The sequence below is a fragment of the Pundamilia nyererei genome, unplaced genomic scaffold (genome assembly GCF_000239375.1).
Source record: "Pundamilia nyererei isolate P.nyererei 1_Seehausen unplaced genomic scaffold, PunNye1.0 scaffold00179, whole genome shotgun sequence".
In the NCBI taxonomy this organism is placed as follows: Eukaryota; Metazoa; Chordata; class Actinopteri; order Cichliformes; family Cichlidae; genus Pundamilia; species Pundamilia nyererei.
This window is the reverse complement of record NW_005187580.1, coordinates 1,056,908-1,073,970: the sequence shown is the minus strand read 5'-3', so window position 1 is coordinate 1,073,970 and position 17,063 is coordinate 1,056,908. Positions and strand designations below refer to the sequence as shown.

General features: G+C 38.0%; 3 protein-coding genes across 3 annotated transcripts in view; 2 read left to right on the top strand and 1 right to left on the bottom strand.

Annotated features, from left to right (window-relative positions):
• The first annotated feature begins 872 nt into the window (after positions 1-872).
• Positions 873-6,125, top strand: LOC102199886 (galectin-related protein B). The gene is made up of 4 exons (XM_005746530.1): positions 873-986; positions 1,347-1,432; positions 2,653-2,833; positions 5,205-6,125. The coding sequence occupies exons 1-4, from the start codon at positions 960-962 to the stop codon at positions 5,346-5,348; spliced, it is 438 nt and encodes a 145-aa protein (XP_005746587.1). The 5' UTR covers positions 873-959; the 3' UTR covers positions 5,349-6,125.
• Positions 6,126-8,147: 2,022 nt separating this feature from the next.
• On the bottom strand, positions 8,148-11,725 carry plek2 (pleckstrin 2). The gene is made up of 9 exons (XM_005746529.1): positions 11,650-11,725; positions 11,403-11,567; positions 10,653-10,837; positions 10,469-10,560; positions 10,161-10,348; positions 9,911-10,012; positions 9,527-9,610; positions 9,224-9,302; positions 8,148-8,526 (listed from the first exon to the last, which is right to left on the bottom strand). Exons 1-9 carry the CDS (start codon positions 11,701-11,703, stop codon positions 8,399-8,401), a joined length of 1,077 nt encoding a protein of 358 aa, XP_005746586.1. The 5' UTR covers positions 11,704-11,725; the 3' UTR covers positions 8,148-8,398.
• A 2,012-nt stretch (positions 11,726-13,737) lies between these two features.
• Positions 13,738-17,063, top strand: part of LOC102199311 (zinc finger protein 501-like) — a 7,421-nt gene continuing 4,095 nt past the window's right edge. Inside the window, exon 1 of the mRNA XM_005746528.1 lies at positions 13,738-13,802. Within this exon, the coding sequence (XP_005746585.1) occupies positions 13,793-13,802 (10 nt within the window). The 5' untranslated portion in view covers positions 13,738-13,792. The remainder of the gene's footprint in view (positions 13,803-17,063) is intronic.

The following is a 17,063-nucleotide window of genomic DNA, read 5'->3' as shown; positions in this document are numbered from 1 at the left end:
TCTTCTTTCAGTTAATCCCTTTAGGGGTCACCACAGCAGCTCATCTGCCTTCATCTCACTCTTATCCACAGCATCCTCCTTTGTCACACCAACCCCCTCCATGTCCTCCCACCCAAAATCCATGATTTTTTTTCTCCATTTCTATTAATTAGCCTTCTAACGTTCAAATTTCACAATCAGGATGGTATGGTTATTATTCTAAATGAAGTGCTTGATTATTGTATCCAATATAGATCTACTTCTCAAAAAGACACAGCAGAGATGATGACAGAAACTTCCTCACACCCTGGACAAAACCTGTTTCAGTGCCTTCTCTCTGGTACCAACCACTGCAAATCAAAACATCTGCACAGGTTCTTCCCACAGACCGTCACTCTGATTGAAATTCACATAGTGTCTGTATCTAAACATCATACCTGCTGCTCATGTATATACTGTATATATAGTAACAGGCTATATATGCTGAGATTGTCACTTTTGTCTGTTGTTTAGTCTGCTACTGACACTGAGAGGAAAGAAATAACCGGAGTCCAACTACATGTATGTGTACACATACTTGCTCAATAAAGCAGATTCTGATTCTAAGGTCTGTGGTAAACCATGGCCAGTAAACACATCGGCCTGAGGTTGATCAAGCTGAATACTTTGTCATTAAAAATGTTGATAGGGACCCCAGACATCAAAGAGGAAGAAAATTTGTGAGATAACAGTCAACAGATACAAGAAAAGCTGACTGACCTTTAACCAGATTCCTTCATTATTAAAAAGAATGAATGTATGAGTGTGCATTCGGCCGCCCCATCCCTTAGTCTCTGTCTGCCTCTCCCACTATCATCACTGGGAACCAGTCTCTATGACAACGTAGTGCAGGCGGGGTTTGCCAGCTGGAGGCAGAGTCAGTCCGTCCTCAGTGTGTATCGCCGCTCCAAACCTCCACACTGCATCACGCCCTGAGTGGAATGGAAGAAAAGGACAATAAAGAAAATGTACGTAGCTTTCGTTTTGCTTTCGGTTTTTCCCCCCGTTCTTTTAAGCAGCTCGTGCATTGTGACATATCTGCATGCAACAGTATTATTTGAATTAGGGCACGCGGTAGATATACAAATATAGTTTGTGCAGCTGAGTCACTGACTGTTTAAATCCGGGATCAATAAAGCTATTGTTCCGGCCGGTGCAACAGACTGCAACTGACCGCAGATTAAGACATCAGCACGGAGCAGGGATTAGGAGACAGCTTTTATACACATGTATCCTCAGAATAATAAACTCAAGGAGACTCAGGAGAAAAAAGAGCTGTCTTTTGTATCGCTATAGGCCTCATCTGGCTCATCTCTATTGTTCCACAGGGGGAGTATATCGGAGAGATAAAAGGTGGGCTGCGGCCTTCAATGAAACTGGTTGTGATGGGAATTGTTGACAAAAAAGCCAAGAGGTTAGTGCACACCTGTTTTCATTTTAAGCGTCTAAATGTAGGGGGGGAGTGATTACATTACTATTAAGCTACTGTTGCGCACATTTCAGGATTACCAATGAAATTTTAGAGGGAAAGATGCTCATTTAAAGCAGCTGATGTCTGCAAGTGCTTATGCCAGTCAGCTAGTTCCTGTTTTGGGAATGTCTTGGCAGTGCCAATGCATTTCCTAATTAGGGTTAGTCTGTGAAATGTGCGTGGGAGAGGAGCAAATCCCATGAAATCTAAAGAGTCACTGGAATTTCTTTTGGTTGATAACATCGGCTAGCTATTTTTCCTTAGTAATTTAATAGCCTGAGTGCAATAAGAATTAAAATAAATAGGACAGATTTTACAGTAAGATTAAGCACAAAATAAACTGTGACAGACTTTTCTTTAATAAGATTTTTAAAAAAAGTTATTTTTGGTCGAAGTATCTTTAAAGAGTTTGAGGCCAAATGCTGTTAAGTTACATCTTTGTTGTCCATTTAAGGCTATAGATTTTCTAAGCTTCCCTTGTGGATTTATCCAAACAAAGTGCTAATACACTGCGTCCTGATAATAAATACTTCATCATCATCATCATAAAAAAAAAAAAATACTGATGCCACACACACACTTACTTTATTATGCTGGTTCCGAGAGAGTATGGAAATAGATTTAAAATGCTGAAGGCAAAATTTAAATTGTCACTGACGCAAAGTTTTGTTGTTTTTTCCACACGAAAAAACTGATTTGACTCAAATCTATAATTTAGAAAACATACAGTCTCCTGCAGGGATTAACTAGCATGCCTTTAGCCTGTTTTCTAGATAGTCACTATGTTCTGAAATGGTCTAACACTAATCAATACACTATGTAATTCAGGAGTGGGGACTTATTTTTCCCAATGGATCACATGAAATTGTGACTAGCTAATACTATTTTTTCTGTTTATGAGCTAGTGGTGCCAGTCTCTGCAACAATCTCAGTTTCTTATGTGGCCCCTTGGGAAAATGAATTGCCCACTCCAGATGTAATTTGCTATTCAGTTATCTCCTTCTTACCTTGTTGACTAATACAACTAATTGTAACAGAGACCAGAGGATGTCACTGTTCTGCTGATGACTGAACTACTTCCTTTAGAAGAAAAGATGACAGAAAATCTGTCACTCCTATCTTTAAACATTGTCTTTGTTTATGTCTGATTTGGCTTTCTGCAGCATTGAGGTGACTCTTTCCACTAAGCCACAGGAAGAGGAAACCGAGGGTGATGTGGGTCTACAGTTAAAAGTCAACTTTAGAGATAAGGCCGTCCAAAGAAATGCGCGTTTGGACGGAAAATGGGGCTCTTCTGAAAATACCCTCTCCTTCTTTCCCTTTGCACCTGGAGAATCCTTCAAGGTAAAGGTCAAAGAAAAGATTGTTGGGACAAAATCATCAGTTAAGCCACATGGTGGGGAACTCCAGCCCTGTCTTGGAGTGGTTCACATCACTTTGGGTCACAGCTGGAAATTTTGGTCTGATGTGGCTGCATTTTCATATGGCGTTCCACAAGGATCCTGTTTAAGTCCCTTGTTATTTTCAATTTTTATTAGTTCTTTTAACCCCATTTTTTTCATCATCTGTATGAAGATGACATTCAACTATACCTCTCCTTTAAAGCTTGGATAAGCTATCCATTTTAACTGACCGTCCTAATGCTATGAATAGTTTGATGGCAAGTAATCTTTAGCGAGTTAGCACAGGAAAGAGACAGAGTGTCTAATTCTTGCTTTGGAGAGCGTTTTCCCCAAATTAGAGAATGTCTGGGTTCTATCCACTGCAAAGCTAATCCACAAAATCTTGGGTTCATTTTTGAAAAATTGCTAAACTCAGGACCGTTGGCTAAAAATGTGAACTGGAAAATCTTGTTCATGAGCTCACCTCCTCCCACTTGGATTATTGTAATGCTCTATTTTCTTGTGTGTCTAAAGCATCTATTAATCACCTCCAATCTGTCCAAGATGCTGCGGCTCACACTCATAAATTCTCTAATATTTCCCTATTCCTAAGGTGTCTACAATGACTTCCGATTAGGTTTAGATATCAGTTTAAAATCTTGATTCTTACTATTATGACTTTTTAAAGTGAGACCCCCCACTCACATCAATCTACTCCATCCATATTCTCCAAACTGGAGACCCACAGATGAGGTCTTCCCGTCATCTGAAAACTAAGGGAGATTGTGCATTCCAAACCTTAGCACCAAAACTGTGGAAAAGCCTATCTTTCTCTGCCCCCGCTACCTTGTGGCACCTTTTTTTATAAAAAAAAAAAGAAAAAAGAAAAAGAAAAGAAAAGCTGAAAATACATCCATTCAGACAAGCAGAGTAATGTTTCTTTGTTTTGTATTGTTTCACTTGATTCAGGTGTCTTTATTTGACCTTGTTTTTGATACCCTTATAAAGTACTCCGTGGCAGCTTCTTGTCTTAAAAACTTCTATATAAATTAACTTTACTTACTAGGTACCTTTATAATCTCTGGATTAAGATTTCAAGAGTTCAATAAGCTTCAACGCTACAATGTTAAATGTTGTCTAAGTTTAGTCTGTAAAACAGCATCCATGTATTTCATACTGCTGCACCCAAAGGTGAGAGTGAAACATGGTTCACATGTTTACACAGTTTTATCTTTCTTTTTTTTTAACTTGTTGCCATAACAACACTGAATCTTGTAGTAGTGTGTATGATCTGGCAGTTACTTTTACCTTCATTTTGCATAGTCAGCATTTAAAGCTGTATTATAGCTGTTTGTTTTGCTGCCTCAGTAACAAGTTACTGTTTGCCACTGTTTCCCCAGCATGAGAGAGTGCAAGAGGGGATATGACTGATAGAAAGAAATGCCAGTTATGCTTCTGCTCTGAATTTTCTGCATCATAAAACATTTACAAAAGATGTTTGTGCAAGACTTTGAGTCATGATGCATGGTTGTAAAAATGAATGGGAACTGGACGCTAAAGCCAAAAATGGCAACTGTTCACTTGAATAATAATAATAAAAAAATTTCTAGCTTCCAGGTTTGCTCATGTTGGTGACTTATAAAAAAATACTCTGTGGGCCACAGGGCATTTTTCCATTGTGATATTGGATATAGGCTGAATAGGATGGATATTTTTAGAATAATTGGATTGTGGATGGCCTCTAATCTGGTCATGGAGAGGTGTTATATATTTGTAAAAAGCTATATATCTGTAAAAGCTTAAAAACCAAACACGTTAGCAGTTGAAGGTATTGTAACAACAGTTTTCCACACAGTGTCTAATGGGATTTCCCCCCTGTAATATAATGAATGGCAGCTGGAAAAAAATGTCTACAACTGATTCAGCTTCCTAATCCATCAGTGGTTGTTACATCCAGGGGTCTTCCTCAGTCCTGCCTTTGCTTACTGTTTCTTGGCACATTACTGCTACCAGCTGTCAGTACAAAAAGAAGTAACCATCATGTGGCTGCATGCTTGTGCATACAAGATGTACAAGGCAAAATAGGCCCTACTAACAAAAAGAATTCTCTGCCTTGCAGGCTGATAGCGCTAGTGAGTTTAAGTTATAATAAATAGATTTAAATGTATTAATCATCTTAGAGTCATATTAGCAGATGTCATTTTCTGTGAATGGTATTTCTCTTATTATCTTCTCTGATGCAGCATTAGTTTGTGGTTCAGGCTCTAGCAGTTTGTTTTTTCACATAAACCTACATGTAAAAACTAACTTTGACTGAATCTATATTTTCTTAGATGGAGATCGTTTGTGAACACCAGCAGTTTCGTATTTTGGTGGATGGGCAGCCTCTGTGCGGCTTCACTCACCGCCTCTCCCAGCTCGCCTCCCTCACAGCCTTAAGAGTTTTTGGCGATCTACAGCTTACCAAGGTGGCCTAACTCCAGCGCCTCATACGCAGACACCTAACATGAGGATGCCCTGGGACAGTATACTATACAATAAATAAGATTAGAATAGACTACTACTTTCTGAGTGCATAAATTTCCCCATGAGGGGAATGTTGTGTTTCCAATTTCAGACAGAGTTACACCTGCCTCGTAATCACATGTTAAGACAAAGTGCCTTCGCTAAGATTACCTGTTTGGAGACTTGAAGCTCTTGACTGAATGTACCAGTCATCGATCTCTCAAGTCAAATGAGGAATGTGATTTTAACTAAAGTGAATTAAGTTATAAAAAATGCGATCTGAGCTCTACTATTTTTCCTGAATGTACATTTGTACAAACATGATGTGTTACATCAAAAATGAAGTTTTTGTGATCTAAAAAAAAGAGATTTCAGGCATTTTGTCTTTGATTTCTCTGGGGTTAACCTTTGAAAGCACTTATGTTTACGAGCGCCCGCATCAAGGTGAATGTTTCTGAAACTGAATACCTAACAAAGATTGTCATTCTGTGCCAACGAAGTACTGTAACAGGAATAATAATGTAAAACAAAAACAGTTACCCTCCATTACTGCATGCTAGTGTGACAGTGTGCTTGTGTCTTGATCAAACACAATGGTGGATGGATGTGAGTCTGTCAAACCTTCAGTTTTTACCAACTTTGGCTTTGAAATCACCCGACAGTTTGTGTGCTTCATTTACAACTAGCACTTTTTATGTGAATGTCTCATAATGACTTTAATTCATTGCAATAAATCAAATTTGTTGTTATGTTTTTGATGTCTGGATTTTTTCCAAAACACATCATCATCTATACAGCTTCATATTCCTGTAGAAACTGCATCATGATTGCTGTGAAAACAAGCATTAAAACACCACCACCTCAGCTTGAGTCATTCAAATAAAGGCTCGAGTCAGCTTGCTGAGTGGGAGTGTCTGTCTATGATTCCTGGGAGTGTCTCATGCATGCACCTCTTGAGGCTTGTCTAGTCTGTACTTGTATTAAACTTCCCCTTGATGTCATACCCTTTACTTAAGAAAAAGCACCATTGAAAAACAGGCTCACTATTTAGGGATTGCCAGATTAGATTTATGACTTTTTAAGAAAATTTGGCACAACATAGAATGTAATTTCAACGCCAATTACACGCTCATGTGGGCCTTCGCATGAAGCTATAGCTAAAACCAGTTATAATGATGTCCTCTATAACTGTTTCCGAGCAGTATGTTACTATTAAGTTGTGCACCTGGACAAACTGTAAGAATAAAGGACAGTGTTTCCAATGAAAAGGACTGATTAGTCACCTTTTTGATAAAATACACACCTTTGATACAATAAACCTCCACTACACCGACAGTAACTGTGATTCATACAGGTCTTATGGTGCTGATAGAAAATGATTAAACAGGCTCTGTAAGCACCATGCACTTGCACGTGCTTTTAGTTTCTTGTATGTATATAACTCTCTCCAACAGTATGTGCTTTTTATATGTAGTTTATTTTATTTCATTAAACACTGTTTAATAATGTCTAAAGAATTTCTTGAAGGCATCAAAGTCCAAACTTCTTGTTCGGGCAAAAATATGTTTGTTTTTGACTGATATGTTATCATGTGATGCATGAATAGGTTGTTTTTCATTGTTACATCAGGTCTTTTGAAGCTATTCCAGGTGGAGTAAGCGTAATGATCTATTACACAGGTAGTTTAATCCAGTGATTCACAAAGTGTGGGGGTTAGGCCTTATTTACTTTAGTCACAAAGTAAAGCCGAGGCAAACTTGAAACTGTTCAAGCAGTTTGTTTTCCTCTTAAGGCCTTGGCTGTTATTCAAATTAAATAATCTGAGATGTTTGTGACAGCAGAATGTCTCTCAAAGACCTCTATCAACCTCAAAGTCGATTGTGGCTTTCACTTTTGCAACTGATTAAATGTCAGAATGTTCAAAACCACTAACTTTTTTAATTTTAACTTTTATTTATATGTTTTTAAGAAATAATCTTCACTTGAAAACCAGTCAAATGTAAAAGGACAAAATACAACCCCAGTTAAGTAAAAAAATTAAAGTAGTGGCACTGTGTAAAATGTAAATAATAAACAAATGTAAAAATGAGCAAATCTCATAAACCCATTTTATTCACAATAGAACGGAGAAAACAAATCGAGTCGAATCAAATCAAAATGTACCAACTCAATAAAAATGTTGGCTTATTTTCAATTTCATTGCAGGAACAAGTCTCAAAAATCTTTGGACAGGGCCATGTTTACATCCGTGTAGCATCCCTTCTTCAGTTAACAACACTTCGTAAATGTCTGGTAACTGAGGAGACCAGTTGTTGTTTTCCAGTTTTTCCTTAGTCATTTTAAATGAGCTTTGGCAAGGAAAAGACGACGGGATTTCTGGATCATGTTTACATATGGCTTCTTCTTTACTTGATTTTTGCTGATTAGTTGCCGCTTCTTTTTAGTACCACTTACTTTTCCAGCCTTTTGTCGCTCCTGTCCAAACTTTTTTGAGACACAATGCTGCCATTTAACACAAAATAAGCTAATATTTGTCATGAAATTGTAGAATGCCTCAGTTTCAACATCTCATATGGTTTCATTTATTGTGAATAAAATGCGGTTTATTAGAAACACAATGCAAAATATTGCATTGTGTTTTTATTTATGTGGCAGAAAATGGAACTGAGAAAAAAAGTAAAGGAAATGTACAGTAAACTTTTTTGTAAATGTACTTTTCACTACTATGTTGTATAAAATTCAGCAAGAGACACAATGTTCATATGATTATGTTTAATCATTTGCATTTTATTAACACGTAAAAAAATGTTTAACTTAAACTGTTTACAAGATACACTGCTACAACTTTCAAAACATTCATATCCATTCGTATACTCACAAAGAAAACAATCAAACCAAAAATTGTATTATAGGCACAAATGTACAGAAATGTTATGGAACCAGTAGCTCTGACACTGCTACACATTCTCTGAATATTGAACTTGAATCGTCTTCACCTGCTGAAGCATGTTTTTAACATGAATCAGCACTGTGATCTTATTGCATCTAACCAGTCCATTTTCTCCTGGTGAGTTGGCGCCTGGATGAAGTAATGTGTGTCTGTCTGAGTTATAATTTTAAACAAGTTGCCTTGAACGTTGCCTTTAACACCTGCATGGGAAGAGAAAATAAGGTTGGTGAAGTGCATCTGCATGGAAATATCAAACCTGATTTGGTTTGAGAGACTGGCAAATAAAACAGACAAAATCTTAAAATGCTTTTTTATTTCGCTGAGCTTTTTGATCTTAAATAATATAAAAGATAAGATAAATTTTATTAGGAGAACAGGTCTGTAATTGGATTACACAGAAACTTAGCATTGATACACAGGAGGAGTAGGGGCATGTTAGCACACTCACCTTTTTAGTCTTCATCTCAAAAAATGACAAAAACTTAAACAGTCTTACTTAAACTGCATTTCTGATAGTTGTTGGTCCTATTTTGTAATTGTTTGACAAAATGAAACTAGATATTAGAGCATAGGTGTCAAACTCTGGCCCGCGGGCCAAATTTGGCCCGCAGCCTAATGACATTGGGCCCGCGAAGCCATACCAAATTACTATTAGCGCTGGCCTACTGGTATTATACAGCTAATATATATATTGTTTAGTATTAAGCTTTGCTTGTTCCATATTCAGTTTTTCAGCAAAACTTGTTTGAGTCCATAAGAAAAGATTCATTCTTATATCTAGAGGAAGATTTTTTTTTTTCAATAAATATTAATGTTAGCCTGCGACTTTGTTCCAGTTTTGAATTTTGGCCCACTGTGTATTTGAGTTTGACACCCCTGTATTAGAGGGTAACTCACCTGAGGGAACGCCGTTATCCTCTAAAGATGACACAAGGCACCCTCGCAGTGAGAAACCACCAACAGGGCTGATGTCATCCTGCCAAATGACATAAGACAGGAAGTAGATCAGACTGAGTCACTCATGTAGAAGAATTATTGCTAATTATGAGTAGTTACATAGTTTCCAACACATGAAAACACAACAGTTTGGGCAGTTCAGTTTCTCTTATCAAACATATTAGAATTTTATGTCTTTCATTGTTTAGCTGATTTTAATTTTCTAACAGGTATTTTTCTCATTAGCATTGACTTTGCACTCACCTTGGTTGGATCATAATAGTGAAGGAAAGCAGGTTCTGATCGCAAAACAAACAGTCTCACTTTCCAGTTCTTTCTTCTGTGTCCCTGCGTTTAAAGATGAATAAAGTTTGACTAATTCATTCAAACACAGTGCAAACAAATGACCACCTTTAAGTCAAAGTACATGCACATGGTGCAATGCTAATTTTTGAGCTGCTACGACAGTGTTAATAATATTAGTGAATGGTTGATATATTTAGTTTCTTCAGCCTATTCTGTGCCCTCTTTCTTAGGAATTATTAAAAGGTCCAGTCACCCAGCAGTGTTTTCACAACCTGACAACTCAAAGTTCATAAATATTATTATTTATAGCATCTTAACACATCTTCAATACAGTAGTTTTACCTGTTTAAGCAGATATCCTCTTTTTATCACCTTCCCACTTAGCTCCACTGCAGACAACGATGTCTCTGCTTTCACACTGCCTCTCTTCTTTAAGCTGTCAGACTGTAATAAATCACAAAATATATTCTAAACCAAGAAAATGCCAAGTTTTCATTTACTCTCTCAGATCAATGTGATTAATTAATTAACACTAAAAAGCCACACTCAGTGTTTAGAGCCTGCTAGTTTGCCATTATCCAGTGCTACATACGAAGCTGTACAGAGCAGTGGAGTCATCCATGAATTGCGCGCTGAGGCCGGCAGTGCGAAGTGCCTCCACACTCTTCTGACCAACAGTTCGCAGGAAACCCTCCTCCAACAGGGCCGAGGCCAGCGTCACAGCCTCCACACGGGTAAGAACCAGCTGCATGAACACCAGCCAGTCCACCACTGCTGAACCTGTGGGAGGATCACACATGATAGCACATCCACAGTATAAGATCAAAAGAGCTTTGCAATTAGTATGAGGCTGAAAAACATTGCAGAAGGTCAAAGGTGCGCCTTGTTTCAAATGCTCACCTGAGAAGCAGTTACTATAAGTGCTGCCCTGCTCCACATGGTTGCTCAGCTTGATGCCACTGTGTACATCATACATTGAGTCCAACACCTTGCTTTTTGAAAGAAGACAAAACAAGATTGAGACATTTGGAACAAAATATACTAAATAAATTCAATCAGGAGACAGTGAAAACTTGTTTTTTACCTCAAGCTAATGTTGTTCAACTGGGATTCAGCCGGGTCTGGCTTGTCTGTCTTGGACTTGCCATTAGTTGTTTGCAGATTGTTGACTGCAGCATTGATATCAGCTGCCCACTCATCTCTCTCCTCCCTGGAACAAGCCTCCAAATAGTGATCCACCCCATGCTTTGTCTGGAGCTTCATCACCAACTATTACAACAACAAAAAGAGACAGATGTTTGCTTTAATTGGTGCCAAAAAAGAAACGAAAACAAACTGTTCTCAGCAGAGGATGGAAATCAAGTCCAGGCAAAAAAGAAACCTGGGGCAATAAATTATCTCTCTTAGTAGGGTATAAGCCTCACCTGGAGAAACACACCTTCAAAGTGGCTTCTAGCTATAAGGAAATGAACAAAGGACTGACTAGAAAATTAAAGAAACAGTACTGGGAACTATGATTTAAAAAGTACAATATTATATGAATGAACATTAAACTCTTTGTGCATACTAGTCCTCTATCTGCACTTAAAGCAGACTTAAATTTACTAGTTAACTCCTATGTTTTTAATAATTCTTATGGCAATTTTATTATTACGTTAAAGTTTGGAACTTTATTTGATCAATCCACACACATATTATGTCAGAGAACATATTTTTTCAATCTTTAAATGAAATGTTCCCTTAAAATCAATTTTTATTTTATCTATTTTGTAATCTTTTGAATTTTTTGCAACTCTCTCATTTTATTTGCAGAACCCAGTTTACAGTAACCTACCGGCCGATTTTCATACTCCAGGAAAGGACATGTAATCACACAGTCCTTCAGCAGGATTTTCCCTCGCTGGCATGAGTCCCTTTTACTTCCTTCATATTTGTAATACAACAACTTGTCTGGGGTCAGCACAAACCAGCGTGCCTTCCAGTTTTGTACAACATGACCCTGTGAAGAGATCCAAAGTTGGAGTTAAAGTTATTAATCATGTCTTATGTGCCAGAGAGCAACTCAATGAAATCTGTCTTACCCTTTTCACCAGAAATCCTTCTCGAAGAATATTGACTTGCTTGTCTGTATCCATGCTCCTCAGTGGGATCTCAACAACTGAGCTTGCCTGTACATGTAAGCTCAGGCTTTTAATGCAGACGGTAAATGTGTCACCCGGTCTACACCCACATTCACACCCACACACTGAGCTTGCTAAACAGTGTGAATAATCATATATTCTGCAATTTCTACGCATTACCACATGAGGGTACTCTGACTCACTTAGAAACTGAGAGACAATGTTTTCTAATGGTATCCACAGATTTAGTTTTCCATCAGTTATAGTATGTGAAAAATTCAGATTTAAGACATGTGACTGTAGGGAACATCCTCCCGACAGACCAGAAAATTTTATCCTATTATGATTTTAAAAACACCAGCTGGTGGTCCACCACAGCCCTTAGGAGCAGCTGTGCCCGATAGGAATAGAGTTTCATTCAAGTCTCCTACAGATGTTTATTACTCATCTGCCCAGTTAATGAGACTCCAAGAAACAAGCATTTTACTCAGACCCCTGCTTTCACAACCATCTGTGGCACTGTCTGCTTCATTTTCCTTTCCTGATTCCTGGTTGTAACAAAACTGATAACCTTTGTGGCGCTTTGGAATACATACATTAAAATAATAATATAGTTTGTGTTTATTTATTTAGACTTAGATGTATTATGGCTGTTGTAGTTCTCTAATGAATCAAAATGCTATATATACACACAATATAATAGACATGAAATTCCAGAAAATTACTTTTCAAAAATAATTTTTTTAATATTGTATTAATAAGTGAACAAAGGGCCCTTTTCACATTAAACTGGTGAAGATGTTTTAGGAAAGATTTAAGCTAAATATAGACCTGGGTTTTTTTCATTGTGACTACTCAAGCTTGTTCTACACAAGTGGGGACTTTATGAACAGAAAATTTGGTTTTGAATTGTATTTGTTGTAATTTTGCATTTTGTATTAGATGCATTGATGTGCAATATTAAACATTTAGTTGAACTTCTGATCATTCTTTGAAAATGTTTTGTTATATTTTACTATTGAACTCAAGCAGTATGAAACCTGTAAAATGCAAATATTTATAACACTTACAGTAAAATATAAAGGAATCAAAAGTTAAATAATCGCCATCCATTCACACCAATGGGCAATTTAGAATGGCCAATTAACCTGACCCCATGCCTTTGGACTGAGGGAGGAAGCCAGGGTACCTGGAGAGAAGATGCAAACTCCACACAGAAAGACCCTGGCGTAGTGGAATTGAGCTCAAACTTCTTCTTGCGAGCCAACAGTGCTAACTACCATGCCACCATGTCACCACATAAACTAAAAGGACTAATAGAAAACTGCCCTAGATCTCTTGTGGCTTGGATAAAGCTTTTTGTAACCCTTTCAGCTGCTTACTTTAGGGTTCATCATCATCTGCCTTCATCTTTTCCTATCCCTGCCATTCACCTCTGTCACGTTGACTCTCTGCATCTCGTCCTTCACCCCAATGAATCTTCTCTGTGCTTTTCCTTCTGCCTGGCAGCAACATAGTCAACATCTTTGTCCCATGTATTCACTACCCACTAACCATCTCAGCGTTGACTCGCTAACTTTGTTACCAAAATGCTCAACCTGAGCTGTCCCACTGATGATCTCGTGTCTAACCTTGTCCATTTGGTTTTTCCAATTTTCACATCTTAAACGCTACCTCCCTTCTTTTTGTCAGTGCAGCCATCTCCACCCACTCTGTCACGCTTTAACTATCTTCTGTACCTCTCTTATGCACTGTCTGTTGCTTTTGAAAGTTAGAACCGAGGTTTTAAGTCAACTTTCACTCCCTTGTATCTTCCTAATATTTATTACAACGTTTTTGTAAAACTAATTTTAAAAAAACCCAACGTAAATTACGTAATCTACTGTTTTTCTTGCTTAAATTGGTCAATAGAAGAAAACTTCAGATACCAGAAATCATGATCCTTGCCTACAGATTTTGCACATTCGTATCACATCCATAGTGCGTGTCCAGGGCTTTTATTATGAAAGGTAGGGGCAGGAAACATGTTCTCTTATCGACGGACCGTGATGTTTCCGGTATAGATGCAGGCTCTAGCCTCCAGATGTGTTGTTGACGCTGTGTGATGGCTCCAGGTGAGTCTTTTAAAGATGTTGAAATAGCTGACTACTAATTACCTAGTTGGTGCGTGTGTTGTTAATAAAAATCACAGCATACGCTTCGTAATAATTACGTCGGGCAGCATTGACCGGTTGTGCTATGCTAATATATAATCAGCTACACGAAATTGGCTGCAAAGGGAGGCGACTTTAGCAGAGATGCAGCTCGGAGAAGCACAACTTTGGTTGAAGCATAATTATTTTATTGTGAAAACGATCAGGTTTCTACCTAGAACAAATTGAAAAAAACAACAAGGACGAATCCAAAGTTTAAGATAAGTGTGCATAGCATTTGGAATGACTTTCATATTTATCATAATGCTGATGAGTATTTTAACCCCAAAAACTCTAGTGCAGAAAGTGTTGCAGGGTTTTATATACAAAACTTGAAATTTCCCTCCAGTATAATTCTTGGAATTCACCATGAATCATTAAATTATATTGCCACATTGCAGTAAGAATGGACAGAGATGATTGCATTATTATTATTATTATTATTATTATTATTATTATTTAATTACATTCATGGTGGTCGACCAATTTCGATTGGAAAGTGTTTGGCTTATTGTCTCAGACTTTTTGCAATTCCTCCCAGAGAGATTAATGAAGGTCTGCCCATGAATTGCCATCTAATCTGTAACCACAGAAACATTAGCAACATGTTGCAATCAGTCTGAGTCACTCTACAGTGAAGAGTACGACTCTGTGTGTGGAGGAATTTTATGAATTTCTGTGTCAGATCTATGATATCTAGCTTTACTCTGAATACAGATAGTTATCGTTAATTTCTGTGTATATAGACTGCTACAGATTTGCAATTTATGCTTATTTATCACAGCTAATTTTCATATTTTCACAAACAGACTGACCTCATTCGATAGTAAACTGAGTCCATCAAACTGTCTTTTTTATCAGGGCTGCAGTTATTGATTGTTTGAGTGATCAAGCAGATTATTGCATCAAATAAATGTGACATATTTAAATCAAAACAAGAAAACATTTTCTTAATTGCAAAAGTAAATAACTTATAATATCAGTTATAGTTATGTCAGTATATCAGAAATTTTAAAAACGTAAGACATACATACAGCCTAAATTAACTAATAAATTAAAGTAGTTTTTACTCTGTCTTGTTGGAAGGCTTCCTTATATTATTAGGGGGGGTAAACTTATAATATATGTTTTTCTGTTTAGATGTGCTAATAAATGAGCCTGTATGTGTCTGTAAACCTTTAAAGGGTCATGTAGTGGCTGCAGTAAAGAAAAGTCAGCATATTAACTTTCTCAGAACTGAGGTTTTCCCTGTGCAACGTTCTGATGGTGTACATGTTAATAATTAATATTAATAATAACTTAGAGTCCAGCATCACAGCCCCAGGCCAGTAGCTCACAGTTTTACTGCAGCAGAGATGTCCTATTTTGAAATAAAAATATGCTTTAATCAATATAATTTATTGATATTTATTTTTGATATTTTATATGTTCATATCATATTATATTATATTTTGTTGGGCTGTCTTGGTTGACACGCCTCTACAATGTTGCGGTGCCATGGTCCTCAGCTGGACAAAGGGTGGAGTGCCCACTCCGGGTCAGGGATGAGTTCTTGCCCCAAGTGGAAGCGTGACTGGAGAAGGGTGCGGGAGAACAACAGACGGATTGGTGCTGCGGTTGCAGTGATGCGGATGCTGTACTGGTCTGTTGTGGTGAAGAGAGAGTTGAGCGTGAAAGCGAAGCTCTCAATTTACCGGTTGATCTACGTCCCTACCTATGGTCACGAGCTGCGGGTAGTGACCGAAAGAACGAGATCGCGGATAAAAGCGGCAGAAAAGGGCTTCCTCTGAAGGGTGGCTGGCCTCTCCCTTAGAGATAGGGTGATAAATTCGGCCATTCGGGAGGGGCTCAGAGTCGCTGCTCCTTCACATCAAAAGGAGGCAGTTCGGCATGTGACAAGGGAACGCCTTGGTGTTCCCCCGGATGAGCTGGAGGAGGTGGCTGGGAAGAGGGAGGTCTGGGCTTCTCTGCGTGGGCTGCTGTCCCCGCGACCCAGCCCCAGATAAGCGGAAGAAGATGGATGGATATTTTATATTAATCTTAATCTGCAAAATAATGTTATGAAAGCCTTAAAATAAATATGTTAGCAGAACGTGATGCCCCCACTTTAAACTCACCCCTGCTTGCTTCAGGTGTCACTGCGATAGAAAGTTAAATAAATCCTCTTTTTAAAAACACAACAATTTGCAAACTTTTTATTTATTTTATTTACACTTCTGCAGCATTACTGTGGATTTCTGTCATGTAAAACAAACAGCAGCTGTTGTAGTTTGTTGAACAGGTGGTTTAAATTAAGGTTGCAAATTACAGCATCAAGTCCACCTGAGCTCAGAGTCTCGTTAAAGGCTCCTCTCTTTGCACTGCACCACGTCGTTGTAGACGGTCTCTGGCTCCACGTTAAACTATGACAGGTTACTACTGCTATTGTGTTATACACACACACACACACACACACACACACCTCGGTTTCTATAGCAGGTTGATATTTAGTTGTAAATGTGGGTGAAATACTTACATGGTGACAGCTGTGCGATGCAGAGTCGTGGATTTAAAAAAAAAAGCATCGAAGCAAAGAATTTGCATTGAGGATTTTTTTGCAGTTTTTGAATGAGTCGAATGGTTACAGACTCGCATTTCATCGGCACTTTGCACCAAAGTCTCTGTGAACACAGCACCTGATTGTGAGTGGTCGTGGACCTGAAGCAACCATTTCAAAGACAACAAGATCACAAGTTCACTGCACACGCCACAATAATTTTGGTGTCTCCAACCTCTGCTTTCCCTAATCTGACTGTAGTGTAACCAAGCTACAGTCAGTGTTCATGAAAGTTTAACTGTGTCCACTAGAATGTTTATTAACTTCTTTAGCTCAGAACAGTATCTTCAACAGAAATCTGCATTGTTTGCTGTTGGTTCAGGTTACTTTTTGATCATTTAGCAAGAAGAAGAAGAGTGCATATATCGCTGAGTAAATTAAACATCAGGTTAGGGCTGGGCGATATGACCCAAAATTCATATCTCGATATTTTTTAGCTGGATGGCGATATAAGATGTATATCTTGATATTTTCTTTTTAAAGCCATAAGTTAAGAACAAAAAGAGAGTTCTTAGTCACACTGTGTCCCAGATGTCACACGGGCACTTTTATTTACATACAGCGTAGATGTACATGAAGAAATTACT

Bases quoted from the DNA above. Each gene is read 5' to 3' on its own strand.
- LOC102199886 (XM_005746530.1), top strand. From the start codon at position 960: ATGGAAGAAAAGGACAATAAAGAAAAT. The intron at 987-1,346 runs GTACGTAGCTTT...ATTGTTCCACAG, and splicing joins AAAAGGACAATAAAGAAAAT to GGGGAGTATATCGGAGAGAT. The intron at 1,433-2,652 runs GTTAGTGCACAC...GGCTTTCTGCAG, and splicing joins GTTGACAAAAAAGCCAAGAG to CATTGAGGTGACTCTTTCCA.
- plek2 (XM_005746529.1), bottom strand. From the start codon at position 11,703: ATGGATACAGACAAGCAAGTCAATATTCTTCGAGAAGGATTTCTGGTG. The intron at 11,568-11,649 runs GTAAGACAGATT...ATCTCTTCACAG, and splicing joins AAGGATTTCTGGTGAAAAGG to GGTCATGTTGTACAAAACTG. The intron at 9,611-9,910 runs GTAAAACTACTG...CTTTAAACGCAG, and splicing joins GAGGATATCTGCTTAAACAG to GGACACAGAAGAAAGAACTG.